General features: G+C 47.3%; 2 protein-coding genes across 2 annotated transcripts; both read left to right on the top strand.

Moving 5' to 3' along the window:
* Positions 1–762: 762 nt before the first annotated feature.
* LOC144738774 (liprin-beta-2-like) lies at positions 763–16,482 on the top strand (the record flags this gene model as incomplete). The annotated part of the gene is given in 20 exon segments (XM_078621773.1): positions 763–897; positions 2,026–2,118; positions 4,082–4,193; positions 4,346–4,378; positions 4,703–4,764; positions 4,843–4,928; positions 5,883–5,948; positions 7,736–7,748; positions 8,256–8,400; positions 8,508–8,540; positions 10,116–10,251; positions 10,334–10,459; positions 10,759–10,909; positions 11,881–11,992; positions 12,062–12,150; positions 12,952–13,074; positions 13,536–13,661; positions 13,737–13,925; positions 14,788–14,988; positions 16,390–16,482. Coding segments are annotated over 20 exon segments (2,124 nt in total), but the record flags the coding sequence as incomplete, so codon positions are not given.
* A 1,118-nt stretch (positions 16,483–17,600) lies between these two features.
* Positions 17,601–18,518, top strand: REP15 (RAB15 effector protein). The gene is made up of 2 exons (XM_078621772.1): positions 17,601–17,891; positions 17,973–18,518. Exons 1-2 carry the CDS (start codon positions 17,601–17,603, stop codon positions 18,516–18,518), a joined length of 837 nt encoding a protein of 278 aa, XP_078477898.1.
* The last annotated feature ends 777 nt before the right edge of the window (positions 18,519–19,295 follow it).

Here is a 19,295-nt window from a genome sequence, read left to right as displayed (position 1 = left end):
GCTTTGTTTCATCCGCCTCTCCTCCGGTCTTGGTCTGTCTTTTCTCTCTTTGCTTTGTGATCCAGTCCGTGTTTGTAGAGATTCCATTCAGCCCCATCTACATCCCTCAGCTTTAAACCCTCCAGCTTCTTCTTTGCCCGCTTGACTTGTTCTTCAGTTCACCTCCCAGTGACACTATCTCCATGTGAACCAGCAGCTTCCAGCAGCCGACATGTGATGTAGGAGACAGTTTGAGTGTCCTCCGCTGGGGAGGAGACGCCAGCGACTCTGTCCTCTGTTCCGTCTCACAGTGAAATGTTGTCAGTCTGACGTTGTTTCCTCAGTAGGGACCGACGGCGATCAATCAGATCAAATCAACTCAATCCACGAACCAAAACACCGAGGGCAATTAAGAGGCACAGGGACAAACAACACGGACGACGAGCTACATCCATGACAGAGAACAAACAAGTAGAATGTCCTGGATGTGAATGTGTGTTGTACAGTTAAGTTATAGTTAATATAGTTATGACACAGACAGTAATGAGACCTGTTCAAGCAGGTAACAGGTGACGGGTTCGGTCACGTTAAAAGGTCAGAGGTCGCGTGCTACAGACAGGACTGGAACCAAAGGAATCCCGTCGCCCTCCAGAGCTCTCTCCCTCTCTCCTCATGCAAACTGCTTTCTATTCATCCGTTCATTCCTCATCTCATCTCACCAATGGTCTCTTCCTTGATTTATCCCTCCGTCGCCCGACCCCCCCCCCCCACCCCCTCCGGCAGTGTGTGGTAAACCTCATCAGCGAGCTCCAGGAGCAGATGTGCAGGTTTCAGGAGGAGATCAGCACTCGTATCCAGAGATAACGGGCCCTGGAGGAGCAGGAGGCCCAGCGGGGGGAGCCGGGGTGCAGCCCTCAGGTCGGGTTCGGCGGTACGAACCTGGACCTGTGCGCTTCTGACTCCAGGATTCACAAAGGAGGGACAGACTGTGCACGTAGGGAGCCTTGATGGATGAACTCATCTTACCTCCTTCCCCCGTCCCTTCTTCCTCCTCTCTCCTCCTCTCTAACCCGTCCACACGTCACCCGGTATTTGCAACTTTGCACATGATCAAACTAACACGCTCTCGTGTGATGATGTGTGTGATGTGTGAGTGTGTGTGTTACTGTCGGGGTCACTCTCCTCTGACTCCTGGAGGCTTTAGCTTTTCCCATGTATATCTGAGTTGCTGTTGAGGTTGCGAAGCTGATTTAAGACTTAAGTACTTGAAGTAACTCCCAGTAGTTGTCCTCAACCCTCTGTGGTCTCCGGCTACTCAGAACAAACTGGGCTCAGATGTACTTAGAGTCATGTAGAAAGAGATTATAAAACAAAAACCAGAATTTGTTGCAGTATTGACCTGTCTCTTGGACAGGGAGGGCGGGTTCTGAGATGAAACATACAAAGATATTTGTAGAACCGCGCTGGTGCGTCCATGGACCTCAGAGGGTTAACTAGTTAACTACTAGCAGTGGTGACTAGTAGTAGCAAGGCAGTAGTGCTGGAGGACATTCCAGCCCCCGAACCCACCTGATGTTCATGAATCTGGTCAGTTAGGTGTCTCAGCTGTGTCTCCGTTTGCTCGCATGCTAGAGGCTCCTCCCCCTACTAACACCTGTCTGTTTCCTCTGGACGGGGCCCTTTCGTAAAGAAAACTGCCAGATGAAGATGGCCAGTATCTTTGGGTGAGGGGGTGGGCGGGGTCACCTTGCTCAAGCGACATGTCTGAATGTTCTCTGTCCTGTAACGGGCTCTGGGTTCGTCCTTTCCCTGGTTGTTGGTAACTGCACGCTGTGGACCCTGATTTCCTGTGTTAACCATTGGAGCGTCCAGCTGTGGAGGACAATCTGGTGTTGGATCCCCCTGCAGCATGTTCACACTCCAGTAACAATGATCCTCCTGATTTTGCCGCTCACGTTTGATTGCGCCGATGTCGATCAGTGGTTTTTTGATCAAGTTACGTTTGAACTGAACACGCCGTTGTTTGGGTTGTTCTGGTTTCTACAGGAATTGCTGGAAGAACTGAAGCAGCTCCGGACTAAAGTGCAGGAGCTGGAGGGGGAGAAGAGCCAGTACGAGAGAAAACTACGAGCCACCAAGGTATGAGACCCTGAAAATGTACGATTATAGGATGTAGGATAAGACCTCGGTCTAGAAAACGGGGACACTGAAGACGACGTACCTCCTCCAGATGGTTCTTCACTGTATAGCCGATATTCAATGCGGCAGCGCCAACGCGTTAGCGATGGAGGAGACGTCATCAGAGCCGGGGGAACGGGTCAGTGGCAGAGTTGTGACAGGTAGTTGTATGTAGAAAACTACGTCATGTGTTTCTTAGCAACCAAGGACTAGAGCAAGAACACAACACAACGGGTTATGAACTCGGGCGACGGCTGCAAGTGGAACAGTCCGGAAATGTGGAGATGCAGGCTGATGTTTCATCAGGACATCTGGCTGAGAGGGTCATTTTAACGTCAGACGTCCCTGAAAAGCTGTTATTTCCTTTGTGCCGGTGAAAGTTATTGATTATCTCCTGCTGTGGCCTCCTCGCTGCTAACAATGCTTCCTGCCTCACTAATTCTCTCTTAACCGTGTCTCTTACCTCACTTCTCCACTTCTTCTTGTCTCTCCCAATCACCCCATCATTACCCTCTGTCCTCTCTCTCTCTCTCTCTAGCTTTCTATCTCGTACTCTCTCCATGTGTGTTACCAGTCGCTCATGACCCATCTGTCCAGCCTCAGCTGACGGTGGAGCACACACAGCTGGAGAAGCAGCAGTTGGAGGAGCGCTGGCGCAGCGCACAGGTGCCTCCTCCTCTTCTCTCCTCCTCCTCCTCCTCCTCTTCTTCCTCCTCCTCTTATTACTGCTTTGCTGACTTGTCTCTGCTGCTTCACCTCTTTTGCACTTTTATTCCTTTTGTCCTCATCTTGTGCGTGCTGCTGCAACTACGACGTTAGATGGGTTCCAAATGAATGAATGCACAGGGAAGGATTCACACCATCACCCACAAAAAATCAATTCACACGGAAGGATTCATGCATGCGTGAAAAAAAAAGTTCTGTGCAAATCGCCAAATGTGCATGCACAGAAATCCCTTGTGTGTGTGTGTGTGTGTGTGTGTGTTTGTGTGTGTGTGTGAATTCAGATGTGTGTGTGTTTGGTGTCTGGTGAGAACGTTCATGTCTCTTCTCTACATCTGAGAGGAAAAAAAAACATCTGGAGGAAGTGACTTGTATGTGTCCGGTACATACGTCACTGGACGTGGAAGAGGTCCGACTGACCCATGATTCACACTCCGGCCTCGATCGTAGCGAGTTGTAAATGCACATTCAGCATTTTGTACACAGATTTTTTTTTGCCGTGCATGCGTGAATCCTCTCGTGTACATTCATTCGTTTTGGAAGTGACATAGACAGATGCTGTTAGAAAGAAAACGAATGTCAGTTCCACTGCAGACAGCGACCAGTGTTGTGTTTAACATCAGTCTGGTCAAGTGGTGATGGTGCGTCAGTCGGTTCAAAATGGGTTCAACGTCGCTGTTCACTCCCTGAGTACCAACTAGTCAAATCACAGATCACCAAATTGTCTGATGACTGGGATCGTTATGAACTTTTCTAATAACACTGACGTGAGCTGCCACAGGCTCAGAAACCTTGAGTAGGTCAAATACCACAGGTGGACGGCCTTCTGTCTCGACCAGCCAGAATGAAACAAACAGGGCGTCAGGTAGAGAAGGAGGGTCGACTGCGGCCGAACAAAACAGGATAACGTGAGATGATAAATGATTTGTAGAAGTTAACATCATGGCAGCTGTAACAGGTCGATGGAGAATGTCCGACGCTTCGTCGCAGTGGCTGAAAGCTGGACCGGAACCAGGACGAGGGGCTGATTCGTTTGAAAACATTGCAATTGTCCTTTAGTGACGTAGCACAGGCCTGATGAGAAACGTGGCGGATGTCACCAGCAGTCGTGTTCCTCTCGTGGCTCCTACATGTTCCATTACAAACCCCGGCTACCCGACGACCTGGAAGACCGACGCAGTTGTGATATGTTCCTCCGCAGGCCGAGATCTGTGAGCTGCAGCAGCTCCTGGCCTCCAAAGACACTGAGATCGAATGCCTGCAGACACAGCTCCTGGCCAGAGACCGCTCAGCCAATGACAACCCCGACAGAGGTACAACGCCGCCTGACCCGTCACATCACATCCACGTCTCTCAGCGCAGATGTGTGCGCACGAGAGCCAGCGATATGCAAGTGACTGTCACGTCTAATCAACGTGTCCTCTCTCTCCTGCTGTTTGTTTGACTCTGCTGCCGTCTGCTGCAGAGGAGCTTTATATCAAGCACCTGGTTAACAAATGTAAGCGCTGGTGTTTTGGGTGTAGGCACTTTTTTTTTAATAGTATGGACCTATGTTGCATTTCCGTGTTTTGAACCCATCCGTGTGTGTGTGTGTGTGTGTGTGTGTGTGTGTGTGTGTGTGTGTGTGCGTGTGTGTGTGCACATCCATGTGCGTGTGTGTCAGGTGGCCGGTGCTGCCTGTCTGTGAGCATTTGTCGTGCTTGTTTCTTCACATTAGCGCGGCCGTCGTGTCCCTCGCCAACATCACGTCAGCCTTCAGCCTTCAGACGTCCTGAACAAACCTGACATGATTTTGTTGTTGTTGTTGTTTTTCTTATGTCAGACGAGGAATACCAGAGGCTGAAGGTGGGGATGGAGTCTTTGTTAGCCTCCAATGATGAAAAGGTAATCCAGTTCGACAGCGGCGCGCTGGGAATAATGACAGATGATGATGATGATGATTGAGTTCCCTCTGATGAACAGGACCGACGAATCGAGGAGCTGACCGTTCTGCTCGCCCAGTACAGGAAGATGAGGGAGCTGGTGGCGCTCACACAGGGTCAGTCAGAGTCAGAGTTACAGCACACGTTCACGTCAAAGTGGAGATGTGTCACTTATCCTCCGTCCTTTCTCCTGATTGTCGTTCAACCAGGAAGTAGCGAGGAGGAGCTGAGTGTCAGTTTTAGACCCCGAGCCATCACTCACAGAGCCCACTCAGATATCCTCAGGTCAGAGGTCGGTGTATGTCTTTTTTTTGTTTTTCTCTCCCCCCACAACTGCTAATGCCATGATCACAATGAGCCATGTTGAATGAATGTTCTTAACCTTGTTCCGACGTGTCAGTATCAACACTGACGACTGCACAGCTGCTTTAAAATCACATGACACGTCAATTACCATCATCAAAAGTGAAGAAAGCTGACGCCAAAAATAATATTCTTAATCCTACAATGCATTCATGCTGGCATACTTTGGAGAATTACACGACTGTTTGCGCCAGAAAACACTGAACGGTTCCTGAACACTGAGACGTCGATCTTGGTCAGTGGTCAGTGCCTGGAAGTAACAGCCGAGTTGCTGTCATTACGGTAATGACTCGCCGGCCTCTAGACAGAACCGTGACAATTCTCAGCTTTCAGTACTCAAAGTATGCGCCATCTCTTACCGGGTCCGACATACAGACGAGGTTGTTCATGTACATACTGTATATATGAGTTAGTCCTGTAGCTGGTGCTAATTTGACTAATCCCTCAGTAAGGACACAGATTTTCCATCTGCTTGCGTTGTCAAGTGTTCCTTATTTTTTGACTCGCTGTCAGTGTGAACTCAGCAATAACATCCCATTCCTGAAATAAAGTGTTTTCTTGTGTACTTTAGATGTCTTCCAGAGGTTCCTCTCCACTTATGTTGTCCTCATCACCGTACCAGAGAGAACTGGACTCAAGGTTGGGTATACACACACACACACACACACACACAGACGCACGCACTCTCTCACCTTGATGTGTGTGTCGTGTCTCCAGTATTCTGAACTCGGTGGACTTGTTGCTGGGCTCTACGGCCAACACCGGCTTCTTGAACGGCTCGTGGTGAGTAGCAGCTACGCGCTGTCGTGCCGCCGCCGTCGTTTCTCAGAGACGTCAACTCTTCTGTTTGTCAGGCGTCAGCGCAGGCTGCAGTCGGGCAGTCTTGAGGAGCTGCAGAGGGATCCTTACTGAAGGTTTGCTGACATGTCCTTACATGATCTAATCTAACTGAGCTAATCTAGAACATCTAATGTCCGCTGATCGTTTCTGAAGATGAACGTTTGTTTGACCGCACCATTTCTAACACACTAACTCTGGATTTGTCTGCGTGTTTGTTCCTGTGTTGTGTGTCTGTGCGGCCTGTAGCCTGTAGAGATCCGTCCAGATGACAGAGAATCAGACGTAGGGGGAGAGGTACTGGTCTGCTCATCTGATCTGTCTAACCCGCGGCCTCGCACAGCAACTCACGGTGTCACTGGTATCATCACAGGTTGTTGTGTTACACCTGTGATGTCTGTACCGTCACATAATATACTCTCTACCCTACTTCCTGTAATACAGATATGGTGGCCAAAGATCAAATGAAGTCCATTGAATGTACTAAAAAGAATGAAAATGTTTTAAAAAACGTCCTTCAGTTCCAAAATATTCAATAATAACTCCAATAGTGCTAATAAGGTGGTCAGGTAAACACTCAGTTATATCATGTATGATTTGTACGACATGTTAATACATGCAGCTCAGGATGCTTTGCAGGAAAAGAGATAAAACAAAGATAAATCAAAGATTCAAGCCGAGTAAAACAGAAAGCAACACAACTTCAACTGCAAATGAAGTGAAATAGAAATAAAGCACTGCAGGGAAAAAAAGCATATTCAAAAGAAAGCAGGAGTGCACGTGTAAGCTAGTTAAAAGCTAGCATGAAAAAAATATGAGTTGAATATAATAGTAGGATATCCAGTAATACTACTACTACTACTACTAATGTTGAAATTATGGTAAATATAATTTACGTAAATCAGGGACGGAGGATGAACAGCATCATGAAGTTGTGTGGTTTGAATGTTGCACTCGTGGAAGCTGCACCTAGTCGAGATTCAAACCCCGGTAGCTTCTCACAGCAAAGCCCGATGCCTCGTCTTCCTCTTCCTCCTGTAATCTGGAGCCGTTCAGCCCGCATGCATCTTAGAATGAATCCTCCTGGGACTTTTGGGTTTAGAACACAGAATGACCTTTGACCTTGTGTTCCAGAGCAAAGTTGACTGCAGCGTTCCCACTGACACACACACGTGTATGATTGTGTGTTTTTCGATAGATGCACATGCACGCACACAGGCTCACGCACGCGCCGAGGGCCACGATCCACTTGAGGTAGCTGTCAGGAGCGCTCGCCATCATGGTTTCCTCCCAGCTGTTGGCCTTTCTCCGGTCATTCCTTCGTAGCCTCGGTGACTTTGACTCTGGTCACTCAGCAGCTCCGCAGCAAAGCAAAGAGGAAATCAGTCCGACCTCCACGTATGGATTATTTACTGACTGCTGACAGCAGCTCGTGAAACCTAGAACCCTAAAACAATAAACGACACCACAAAGCCCCGTTCAAGTACTGCTCTTCCTCCCTGATGTCCCCGAGCTGCAAGCTGCCATGTTTGGAAAAAAACACCTTCTTTGCATATCTGGTCAAAGCTCAGAAACTAAAACATTAGGACCCTCCAATATAGTTTGAAAAATCCAGGGTGTGAAAACGACAGTATAAAAAACTGCCGAATCATGGAATCACAGAACATCAGCTTGTTGATAACTCGGACTCGCTGTGTTGTGTTGTGTGTAACTTCTGGTCTGACGCGTCTCAGCCGTGGCTACGCGGTAAAATAGAACCGTTCCTGTCTGTAGCGGCGCGGCCGCTGCTGAAACGGGCCTCAGCTCAGCCGGTGTGAACACTCTGATTGACCGTGAATTCACCTTGAGATGAACTGTTTGTACTCTGAGCGTGTCGTTGACGAGCAGCAGTCTCAGACAGGGGCTCAGGAAGGAGGTGTTCTAGTACCGCGTGTGTATGGAACCAACGGCCAAAACACTCCGGGCTGAAACCTCTTCCTAGACCACTTGGGGTGTCACGGTTCAGCAGAGAGGAGCCGAGGTGCAGAGGACAAAAAAAAAAACCCAAAACATTGAGACCAAAACTGAACTCTGTTCTAAAGACAAAGAGTAGAATGAACGTCCATGACAACTTCCAACATAAAGTCCAAAACACAGGGAGACACTGGACAGCAGACGGGAAGAAGAGCCACAGAGAAACCCAGGAAACTGTGGAGTAGCAGAAAACACACGATGGTAAGTGTACGTCGGCTCACACTCTGCTGTTGTTCACAGAATCCTCACACGGAGGTGAACAAGTACCAGACTCTGCCCGGGAAGCTGAATAAAAAAAGTGATCCGAGCTCCAACGTGAACAATGACGGAGAGTATTTGTCCCCCGTGCAGCTCTCCCCGCTCCACGACCACGACTACAGCCTGAGTGAGTGTGTGTCCCGTCTGTCACCGCTGAGGGGGTCGGAAACACACTGATGTCGCATACTGTCCTTTTCTCCTTTTGCTCCTTCTCTGTTTGTGTTGTGGCTGCAGTTCGCTGCAGGAGCGCCAGCGCTCCAGCTTTAGGTACGCTCACACACAGATCCCACCACCCTCACCGGAAACACCCGTTTGTTACCGCGTGATGACAAAAGTCCCGAGACAGGAGGAAGGAGTGCGGCTCCATAATGATGAATATTTATTGTCCTTATTCAAAGTGTACAATGACATTCGGTTTCAGAGACATAAAAAGGAGAAGGTAGCAGCAGCTCTGAAGAGGAGATTCTCCTCCAAAGCCCAGGAGGCTCTCGACTCCGAGGGCTTCTTAGATGTCGCGTCGCTAATCACCGACACAAACGTAAAGCTTCGAGGCAGAGAGGCACCCAGCCGCTGGCGTACCCGCCCCCACCGACGCAGAGCTGAAAGCATTAGAGGGATCAGACAGCTGTGTGTGTGTGTGTGTGTGTGTGTGTGTGTGTGTGTGTGTGTGTGTGTGTGTGTGTGTGTGTGTGTGTGTGTGTGTGTGTGTGTGTGTGTGTGTGTGTGTGTGTGTGTGTGTGTGTGTGTGTGTGTGTGTGTGTGTGTGTGTGTGTGTGTGCGTGCGCGCGCGCTTTCCACCCAAGTTAAATATCCAACACAAACAAACAAGGAGGCAGACGCCTCGCTGGAAGATAGACAGTCGACGACACGCACAAACAATCACTTACATAACGACTTTTTAAAAAATATTCCATTCTGCATCTGCACACAGACAAAACCCCCTAAATATCAGCGTCTTGTCCAAAAGCAGATGTCAGCTGATAAATCGACATGATTCCTCTCGACACAGAACTGTGTGCACAACTTGTTGTGGAGGTGAGGAGGAGGGTGTGACTAACTTCTGCTTCCTTCTTACTTCACTAACCTGCTCTACCTCAGGATCTCCTGGAAAACATGACCTCTATGGCGTCGGTGGGTACCAAGTCACCACAAATGGATTTTATTCTCTTCTGTGTCACATGAAAGTCAGAGGATGTTGAGCTCTGAGTGTGATTAATATGTTTTTTACCTGAACTGTGCAGCACGTAAGCAAGAAAAAACAAGCATATTTCTATTAATAATGATATTACAGAGTTGAAATGATTAGAAGTAATAAAAAGCGATTTTGCCGTGTTGTCATATTACGTCATCGTACGTTGTCCTGACACATTCACAAGGAAGATAGTATAACAAAATACAACACATAAATATACAACTGCTACCTGAGTCTACCAGGAAATAACTCTTCAAGTTAAAACATGAACAAGTAAAACTACTCTCTGCCTGCAAACACACACACACACACACACACACACACACACACACACACACACACACACACACACACACACACACACACTCCAAACTATTATTGCACGTTCCTGTAAAAACAGCATCATTTGCTCTGGGAGAAGCTGGTAAGAAACAGAAACAGCTGACCTCATTTCGATTCATAGGCCTCTTACTGAACCTGGAAATGAAAAAACATTAACACCAGAGAGTTATTAGGGGTTATAAATATATTCGAGGTTATAAATCAAAGAAGTTCCCAGATATCCTACGGTATGATATATTTCACAGAAATGTGTGTTTACAAATAGAACTAATTTCTAGTAGATTGACATTGTTGCTGTATTTTGTCAGCACGTCCAGAGAGGCTGGAGGAGTGTGTCCTGTCAGAGCAGTCCCCTCTGTCCTCTGAAGTGGACTCAGGACAGCAGTCGCCCGTCTCACCCGACAACAGGAAGAGTCACAGAGGCATAAAGAAACTCTGGGGAAAGTAAGTGCAAGCAAATCTTCACGTTGGCGTCAGGGTGTCGTTCCACTCGTCACTCACTCTGCCGTGTTGTTGCCGTCCGTAGGATTCGTCGCAGTCAGTCAGGAAGTCCGGTGCAGCTTCACGACGCCGAGCCAGGAGAGTTCAAGAGGGGCGGCTTCAGGGCCACAGCCGGACCGCGCCTGGCACGTCCAGGGAACCCACGGTAAAAGTATTTGTACTGTTGACACGCTGGGCGGACGTGCAACACCTCTCCTGGATGTATAACTCTGGGTAGATGAATATTTACCGTATATGTAGCTCATACGTATGTGCACAGTTTTCTTGTGGTGCATTACAAGTCATTGGTTATTAGCCTCTGGAACTGCTCTGTAGTCAGGGGAGTTGTAACAGGAAACTAATCAGCCTTTTGGGAGTCATACACAGCCACAGCACACACACACACACACACACATCACGTTTCACTGTGTCAAGGTACTTGATGTCCTCCTCTTGTGTTTGCCCCGTCAGAGACCTGAAGCTGCCTTTCTCCAAGTGGAGCACGGAGCAGGTGTGTGCCTGGCTGGAGGACATCGGACTCGGCCAGTACAGCCTTCTCGCTCGCCACTGGGTCACGGGCGGTCAGACCCTGCTGTCAGCCACTCCTCAGGACCTGGAGAAGGTACGTTCCCGTCCGGCCGGTGTTCTGACGTGTCCCAGCGTGTCTCATGCCTGTCTGATCACTGCTGCCGCGGGTCGTCGTCACTGGTTAGTTACGCTACGGTCACATCAGACATCCATCACCTGCTCCGTGTCCCTCATCATGGAACATAGAAAATAGTAGTCTCAGCAAGTAATACGGTGTTCATGTAAAAAGCATTTATGTTTTTGTACATTAGATTATGTATTGCATGTTTATTTCTGTGTATTTAAATACTGTGTGTTTACTCGTTATCTTTTTCCACCTACTGGTTTTGGATTTGCGTCACAGTAAAGGAACAACAAAGGCTTACATTATCTTCTAATACTGTATCGTATTGCAGTATAACAACTCCTTAACGTAACCTAAAGTACTGCATCACACCACACCGCATCGTAGTGTATCGTATGGTATCACATCATAGCGACGTATAAATTCTACTATTATGTATTGTATCATATTGTACTATTACGTATAGAGTATTGTAGCGTATCGTAATGTTTTGTAACATTTTGTAGCATATCATAGTGTATTTTAACGTATCATAGCAAATTGTAGCGTAGCATATTGTAGTATAGCATAGCTTAACATATTATGATTGTAATGTATTGTAGCGTTACGTATCATACCATACTGTAACGTATTGTAACACTGGAATGTATCACAGCATATCGTGATGTATTGTGACGTATCGTATCATATCGTAACATATCTTAATGCATCATAGTATATTGTAACGTACTGCAGCATACTGTAATGTATCATAACGTATTATAACATCGTAGCGTATCGTAACATATCATGTCCCGTGGCGAACTGGAACGTAATCGTAGCATATGATAACGCATCGTAACCTATTATAAGGTATCATAGCACATATCGTAACACACTGTAGCGTAGCGTAGCGTATCGGGGTGCACGTTGTGCTGAAGGGATCCTCTTTCTGACGGCAGGAAATGGCGATCAAGAATCCCCTTCACAGGAAGAAGCTGCAGCTGGCCGTCAGGACGTTCAGCAGCAAACAGCAGGACAAGTCTGCAGAGCTGGATTACGTCTGGGTCACACGTATGTGCTGAGATCACACACGTACCAACACACGTACCAACACTCAAACAAACCTGTGTCGTCCCAAAGGCTGGCTGGACGACATCGGCCTCCCGCAGTACAAAGACCAGTTCAATGAAGGACGAGTGGACGGGCAGATGCTGCAGTTTCTCACCGTGGTGAGTTTGTGTTTGTGTTTCCACAGTGAAATGCATTCAAATCCAACAAATCCATGCAGACATCCGTATATACCGTGTGTGTGTGTGTGTGTATTCTGATTTTCTAATTCTAAATGAGATACTTCTTGTATATTTAAATAACCTCCACTTAGCAGCAGACAGAATAGGGGTTTAAACGTAAACATGCACTTTGTCTCAGGTGCAAGCAGAGTAGGGTTTTCTGGAGGATTAAAAATGTTAATGAAGACGCCAAAAAGCTCCAGAAACATTTGTCATGTGTGGAAAACCTTTATCAGACTTTGGAAGTTAGTTGCGAAAATCCTCCTGTGCCCCCGAAGCACACTGTCACTTTTGAATACTGGCGTAATACGAGTACAACCCTCCTTTATTCCTGGTCTCAGGCTCATTTAACAATCACACGTGGTCCGTCAACGAAGTCCAGATGTTTGTGCGTTCGGTGGCTGATGAAAACGTTCAGACGCAGCAACGAGAAATCAGATTGTAAACAGGTTCTTTCTCGCCACTTGTAGCTTCTCTATCTCTCTTCTGTCTGTCTGTGACAAAAAAAACACACACACACACAAACTGAGCGGCGCCTCATTGAAGAGGTACTAAACTGTAGTAATGTCTGGTACCAAAACCAGGTCAGGTAGAGTCAAGTAGAGTCAAGTAGAGCTGGAACTGTTTGAAGGAAAAGCAGCAGTAGTACCACAGCCTGGTATCATCGCCGTGGAAACGGTGGTTCTCCATCCTTCAAACCCGAGAAGTCCCATCATGTCCTTTCTCTCCCGTCTGCCTCAGAATGACCTGCTGTTTCTCAAAGTGACCAGCCAGCTGCACCATCTCAGCATCAAGTGTGCCATCCATGTCCTCCATGTCAACAAGTTCAACCCGCACTGCCTGAAGCGACGGCCCAGCAGCGAGGTGAGACGTTTTAAACTGAGAATTATATCGCTGCTAAAACTCTCTGCTGATACAGCGTTGACTGACGTGACTTTGGACATGTGACAAACACAGGTTCACTGTTTAAAATGTTATTGTAGTGAAACTATTTCTATGACTAACTCAGGTAGGTTAGTTGTCTGAACGTTGAAGGAATGTTCTCATCTGCTTCAAATGGGTGTAAACTGCTTCTAAAAATCACAAAAATGAACATTATTATCATTCATTCACACAAAACAATAACAGTTCTTTGCAAAAAGTGTAATTAAAACTGACACATTGGTCTATTGCACTTGTGTTTATTTTGTAATTAAATGACATACTGCTGTTACATATAACTAATTACTCCCCAACACTGATAATAGATACATTGATGGTCACTTACTGGAATAAATGTGTACTTTTTAAATTAAAATTTGTTTGTTTTTCCTTGTGTCCTTTAGAACCAATTCACCCCCAGTGAGGTGGTCCAGTGGTCCAACCACCGCGTCATGGAGTGGCTACGATCCGTGGACCTGGCAGAATATGCACCAAACCTGAGGGGCAGCGGCGTACACGGGGGGCTGGTCGTGAGTGCACCTCGTCCTGTGGTTGCTAGAATGAAAGGGGAGGATATGAGCTGACGTGTGTGTGTCCGTTCATAGATGTTAGAGCCGCGGTTCAACGCGGACACACTGGCCATGCTGCTGAACATCCCTCCGCAGAAAACACTGCTGAGACGCCACTTGACCACCAATTTCAACGGCCTGGTGGGACCGCAAGCCCAGCAGGAGAAGAGAGAGTACACAGAGGCAGCGAGCTACACGCCACTGAGCATCACTGCCAAAGTCAAGGTATGAGCAGAGGAGCACAGGCACCGTCCTCCAGCTGCGAATAACGGAGGAGATACTCCACCACGACATACTGGTGGATTACCAGAACACACCTCTCTTCCTGCGCTGGTTCGCCGGCTCAGTTTAATCTGCAGAGAATTAAAGCAGCGAGAGCAGCGTAAAGCCAGAAGTGCGGCGCTCCGCCTCCCAGCTTTAAGACTGCAGCTCTCAGCGTCTCTGCTGAGCTGAAGAAGAAAACACTCGGTTCATCACTTTCCACTGCCCCGTTATTGACCTGCAGCGCTTCTTCTCGCCTCCTTGGGGGTAGAGGACAAAAGTTATATAACACATTGTAAAGCCTCTGTTCTGGTTTGTAAGACCCAAAGTTTTATTTATATTAGATTTATGATGGTGGTGTGGCTTGGTGGTAACGTGATATTTTCATCCTAATTGTTCAGTCGTGGTACCATCATAATAATATCCTCATTTGCATCAACATCATAGTGATATCGTCATAGCGACACCATCTGACCGAATGATGTCAAACCGATATTAATACGTTCTAAAAATGTATCGTCACAGTATCACATCGATCAACAATGTAAGAGGTGGGTCCAGTTGAAAAACTAAAAGTAGATGAAATTAAAAATAGACATAATTTATGAAGCCTATAGACAAGTATTTGTTTCCTCTTCAGAGCGACAGAGATACATCATAATCATCATAGTACACACATGACAGTGTGTTCCAGCAGCAGAACCTAAACATCTATAAAAAAAAACAAAACCAAGGCCTTGTTTGTTTGGGAGAATCAGGAATGTAGTGAATTTCTTTGCGTTTCCTTTTTCATTTAATTCAATTGAATCTTCTTCTTCAATCGCAGCCGAAAAAGTTGGGCTTCTCCAACCTGACTCACCTGAGGAGGAGGCGTCCAGACGAATCCACAGACTACATCTGCCCCGTCGACTCGTCCTCGCCACAGTCCGGGCGCCCCGCCGTCAACGGGATGCAGCTGCGTCCCTTCGCGGGCTTTCGAGGCCTGAGCCCTATCCTGGACCGAGAGCCTGAGCGCTCCAGGGACCGGGTAACGCTCGACAACAGCAAATCCGCACTTTCTCCATGACAGCGGCTCCGATGCTTTTCCATCAGCTGTCACGTTGCTTGCAGCCCTTAATAGCTCCGCCCTCACCCCCCCAGCAGTCCGACCCTGTGCCTTACAGAGAGACGCCCCTGCTTGTCGTGCAGTCACAGATGCTTGTCATGACGAATGTACTGAGATGATGAAGTATATTTATTCCATAAATACCCCCCAACCCGTGTCATGGTCTAACACCCCACGAGAAAACGCCATCTCTCTGGACTCTCCTTCCTGTGACATCATTTCCTCTGCTGCACACAGCACTCATGGACATGTCATAAAGTTCCATACGGTGAGTTTATGTATTATGTGTGTGTGTGTGTGTACGTGAGAGACGCGTCACCGTCGTATCATTAACACTTGAGATGAGCTTGTGCAATATTTGCATCATTTTAGGAGTCTTCAGTGTATTCCTGTAACTGCAGAGCACATTCATGAACCTGAAGTGGTGATATTATTTTCATATCTGACTGTAATAGTATTTTTATAGTAAAGAAAACCCTGTTGAGCTAGAAGAGGCCGACCTTGTGCTCATGTACATGGAGAAAGATGATTTGAAATCGTTTAATAAACAAAATAGACGTGCAAAAAATGTCTGTTTCTACTGTTTCTAGGAGTTCAGGCAGATCAAACCGGTGCAAATGTAAGAGTATTACATTAGTATTACGGCAGGAAAAAAGAGGAATTCTGCTTTTTGAGAATAAGGTTGAAAAGGGGGAAGGTTCTGGAGCCACAATAACGTCAGGTGCCACAGTAGCCTGAGCTCTTCACCTTCAGGATGTGATGGAACATCTTTTTTTTGTCCACATCTGCAGCTTCAGTTCTCTTGCTTCAAGAGGGCAAAACACAATATGACTTCTGTGATCATCAGTGCAGTACAACAGGAAACTCTGTGTGTGTGCGTGTGTGTGTGTGTGTGTGTGTTCCAACTCCACACCAGATGAAGAATGAATGATCATTTCCCAAACATACATTCATGTTCCCCTGCGGTCTGACTGACACCTGCTGATCCCTGTTGCTTGTTGCATGTCGCTCAGCAGCCGTCACTGTCTCGCCCCTAAAACACATTTTTTTTTAACATTTCAGTAACTGTTGAACCTGATGCTACCTGATTGGCTCTGATTTGGGATCCTTGTTCTCTGCAAACGTTATTTACAAATGAAAATCAAAGCTACATACGTACTACACACACACACACACATGCAGTATGTGTATATATAATAGTGTGGAACAGCTCGTCTGTATCTGACTTGCAGCGTCATCAACAATGCCACAAACAAACGTACTATTTGTTCATGAAAAGCGACGAAGCTTTCCGTTGCGACTCCCATGATGCTTTGCTTCCAGTTCCTGCTCGGCGAGGACGAGCTGCAGAGCAGCAGCAGCAGCAGCTCTTGTTTGAAGGACAAAGACCTGAGCCGAGCTTCACCTCAGGCGTAACGACGCCGAGTGGTGCGGCGCCCGCCTACCGTACTACTGACAACTCACGTGACTCGTCACTCAAGACAAAATGGACACAACACAGTCACATTCATGTTTTGGAGCTGAACTTTTGTTTACAATCTTTTGTTGTAGCTTGTGTTTGTAGCTTATGTTTGCAAGCTTGTGTTCACAGCTTTGTTTTCTCTATGGACCTAATGACCTCTGACCTCTGAGGACAAACTGTCCCCCTGTCTGTCGTTGTTATTTGATGATGTTGTTTCCTGCTTCCTGTACACTCCTGCAGATCAGGGACCTGTTCATAGCAGGTTTAGCCATGAAATGAGACAAACTCTGTTTTGTTTTCATGTAAACTGACAGAAATCAAACCAAACGTCTTGAAAGTTTCATATGTTTGAATTCAGTGACCCAGTGAAGTTCTAGAGTTCTAGAGTATTCTGGAACAGGCCCTGTACCAGCAGTAGGAACAAAGAACACAAAGAAATAAATTGCACACAACAATGAAATGATTCAAACATTTCTGTTGGTTTTGTTGTATTTCAATCAAATAAAAGACAAAATGTAAAAGGATCAGTGGACGTGAATCGTCCAACGTCCTCAGACAATCTGAGATGAGTTCCCGATGCTGAAGCTAAAATCTGCTGAGATGACCACGTGTCCTCATTTGAGCCTCGGATAATGTTTGTTTACCAGTCAAACCCTTCAGGCCTCCCCAGCACACAAACCGCTGCTGCCAGCTAACTGGTAAGATCAGTCTTCTGTTGACTTAGCTTAACTTTGACAAGTTTCCAAAAAAAAAAAGCCCCACCCATGCTAACACTGTGGGAGACAACCTCCCCCACCCCGTCCTACAGGAGAAGTGGGACAGAAAGTTCTAATCGTCTGTACACGTCAGGAGGCTGAAGACTGAGCTGGTGGACCCACAGCGCCGTGAAGAACCTTTCTGGTGAGTGTTCTTTTCTACCAGATGTTACCGTCCATGAGTCACGTACATTCTGAAGATGATCAGCACACTTGCACCAAACTATCCAACTCCTGGACTTTGTTACCACATGTCAGTCCAGAACCTTCTACGCCTCTTTCCAGTAAATCAGGAGACCACCCTCTGACCTCCCACCATGGGACAGACCGTCAGCAAACCTTCCTTGCCCTCCTTGAGCCAGTTCCAGAACTCTTCCTTCCTCTCCACCCTCAAACCCAGCGCCTACAGCCGCCCGCCCCTCAATCCCCACACGGTGCCTCGTCCGAGCATTTTCTCCACGCTGAGGAAGCCCCCTGCCTCCAAGCCCAATGACTTCATCCCTCTCTTCAGCGACTGCATCGCCGCCGCCTCGTCCAGGACCCAGGAGTACCTCCTCTTCAAAGACCCGGAGGACAAGTTCCACCCGAGCCCGGAGGCGCTGACTCAGGTGACTCGGGGCTTTCGTCGGTGGATGTCGGTCAGCGTCAGACGGGAGCTTTCAGACTTCTCCTTTGTTGTCTTCCCTCAGATCTTCCTGATGACGTACATCACCCAGAGCGTCAACCTCAAAATGACGGACGTCTTCAACTGCACGGCCATGACCCCCGAGCAGCGCGTCCTGCTGGGGGCCGACTGGGTGTGGGCCGTGCTGGACAAGCCCAGCAAGAACCCGCGGATCCAGATTGCCGTGCAGGTGCTGCACCAACCCGAGAGGGAGGGCACCAAAGAGGATGGGGCCCCCACAGAGGCCTGCAGCGAATCTGTCCAGATGGCCCAGCAGGAGTCCAGCAACAAGACCATGTACGAGAGGCTGGTGGACTTCTGCACCTCCATCGGCAAGGACTGTTACGCCCTTTTCCTGTTCTTTGGGAAGAAAAACGATAAGGGGAACATCTATGGCGTCCTCAGCAACAACTTTGAGGCAGCCATCGGGAAGTGTAACAAGATTGACCGGGTTTTTATCGAGAACTTCTTCAAGGGCTCCAGGTATCTGCACACACCTGCGGGAATGATGCAGGCCATCGTCACCAAGAAGGAGGGAGATCCTCTCACGCTCATGATAAAGTTCAGCTGAACCACCTGGTGACATCCAGAACCCGATGAGAGGTTCACTGAGGTGATAAATATGGAGGAGTGAGATGCCATGAACACAGATGGATGTGAGTGTTTGAGTTGGGTTCCATTGTTTCTTGTTTAGAAGAGCTTGAACTGACAACCTGAAGGATGTTCTGCTGATGTTTCTCTTCAAATGTCAGTGTTGATGGAAGAGAGGCCTCATCACTGCTGTTAGACAAATGAGTAAAAAGAAAAAAAAAATGTAGTCATGAGGTTTCCTTGTGTTTCTGGGAGTGTAAATATTCTACGGATGGTTTCGCAGTGATCTTAGATTCAGATCCAGGGTTTCACCTGACACCTACTGCAGGTTAATATGGTTAAAAAGACTACAAAATGGACTTTGTATACTTTGCTATTGGACAAATACGTAGGTGTGGGTGTGAGCGGCTCTATGTCTTTACCGCAAGTCAATAAAACCAAGCAGATGTGCATGTTAACACTGAGCTTCGGTTTGTTGTGTGTGGATTAGAGCCCAGGGTAGATCCATCTGGAGAAGAAATGGACTGTATGTAGTATTTGGTTTGGGAACAACATCTAAGAAATGATATATATAACTACAGAAAGGTAAGTAGATTATTGCAGTACAAAAAATACTGTATTCACCATAGGGTGGCCATGTTCACACTATGCAGCATTTAGTGAATCCCAGCAAAACAGGTCAGGATTGGAACCGTGCTTCTATGGGGCTCTAATAAAGCTGTCACCAGGGTAGTGCACCACCATGCCGTCCCGTCAA

This window comes from Lampetra planeri, unplaced genomic scaffold (assembly GCF_965212315.1).
Source record: "Lampetra planeri unplaced genomic scaffold, kcLamPlan1.2.h2 scaffold_1160, whole genome shotgun sequence".
Classification (NCBI taxonomy): domain Eukaryota; kingdom Metazoa; phylum Chordata; class Hyperoartia; order Petromyzontiformes; family Petromyzontidae; genus Lampetra; species Lampetra planeri.
This window is presented reverse-complemented; position numbering and strand designations above follow the sequence as displayed.

What these genes read in the sequence shown, in the direction of transcription:
- REP15 (XM_078621772.1), top strand. Translation starts at nt 17,601, where the DNA reads ATGGGACAGACCGTCAGCAAACCTTCCTTGCCCTCCTTGAGCCAGTTC. An exon ending in GCCCGGAGGCGCTGACTCAG is followed by an intron (nt 17,892 to 17,972) that starts GTGACTCGGGGC and finishes GTCTTCCCTCAG; the next exon opens with ATCTTCCTGATGACGTACAT.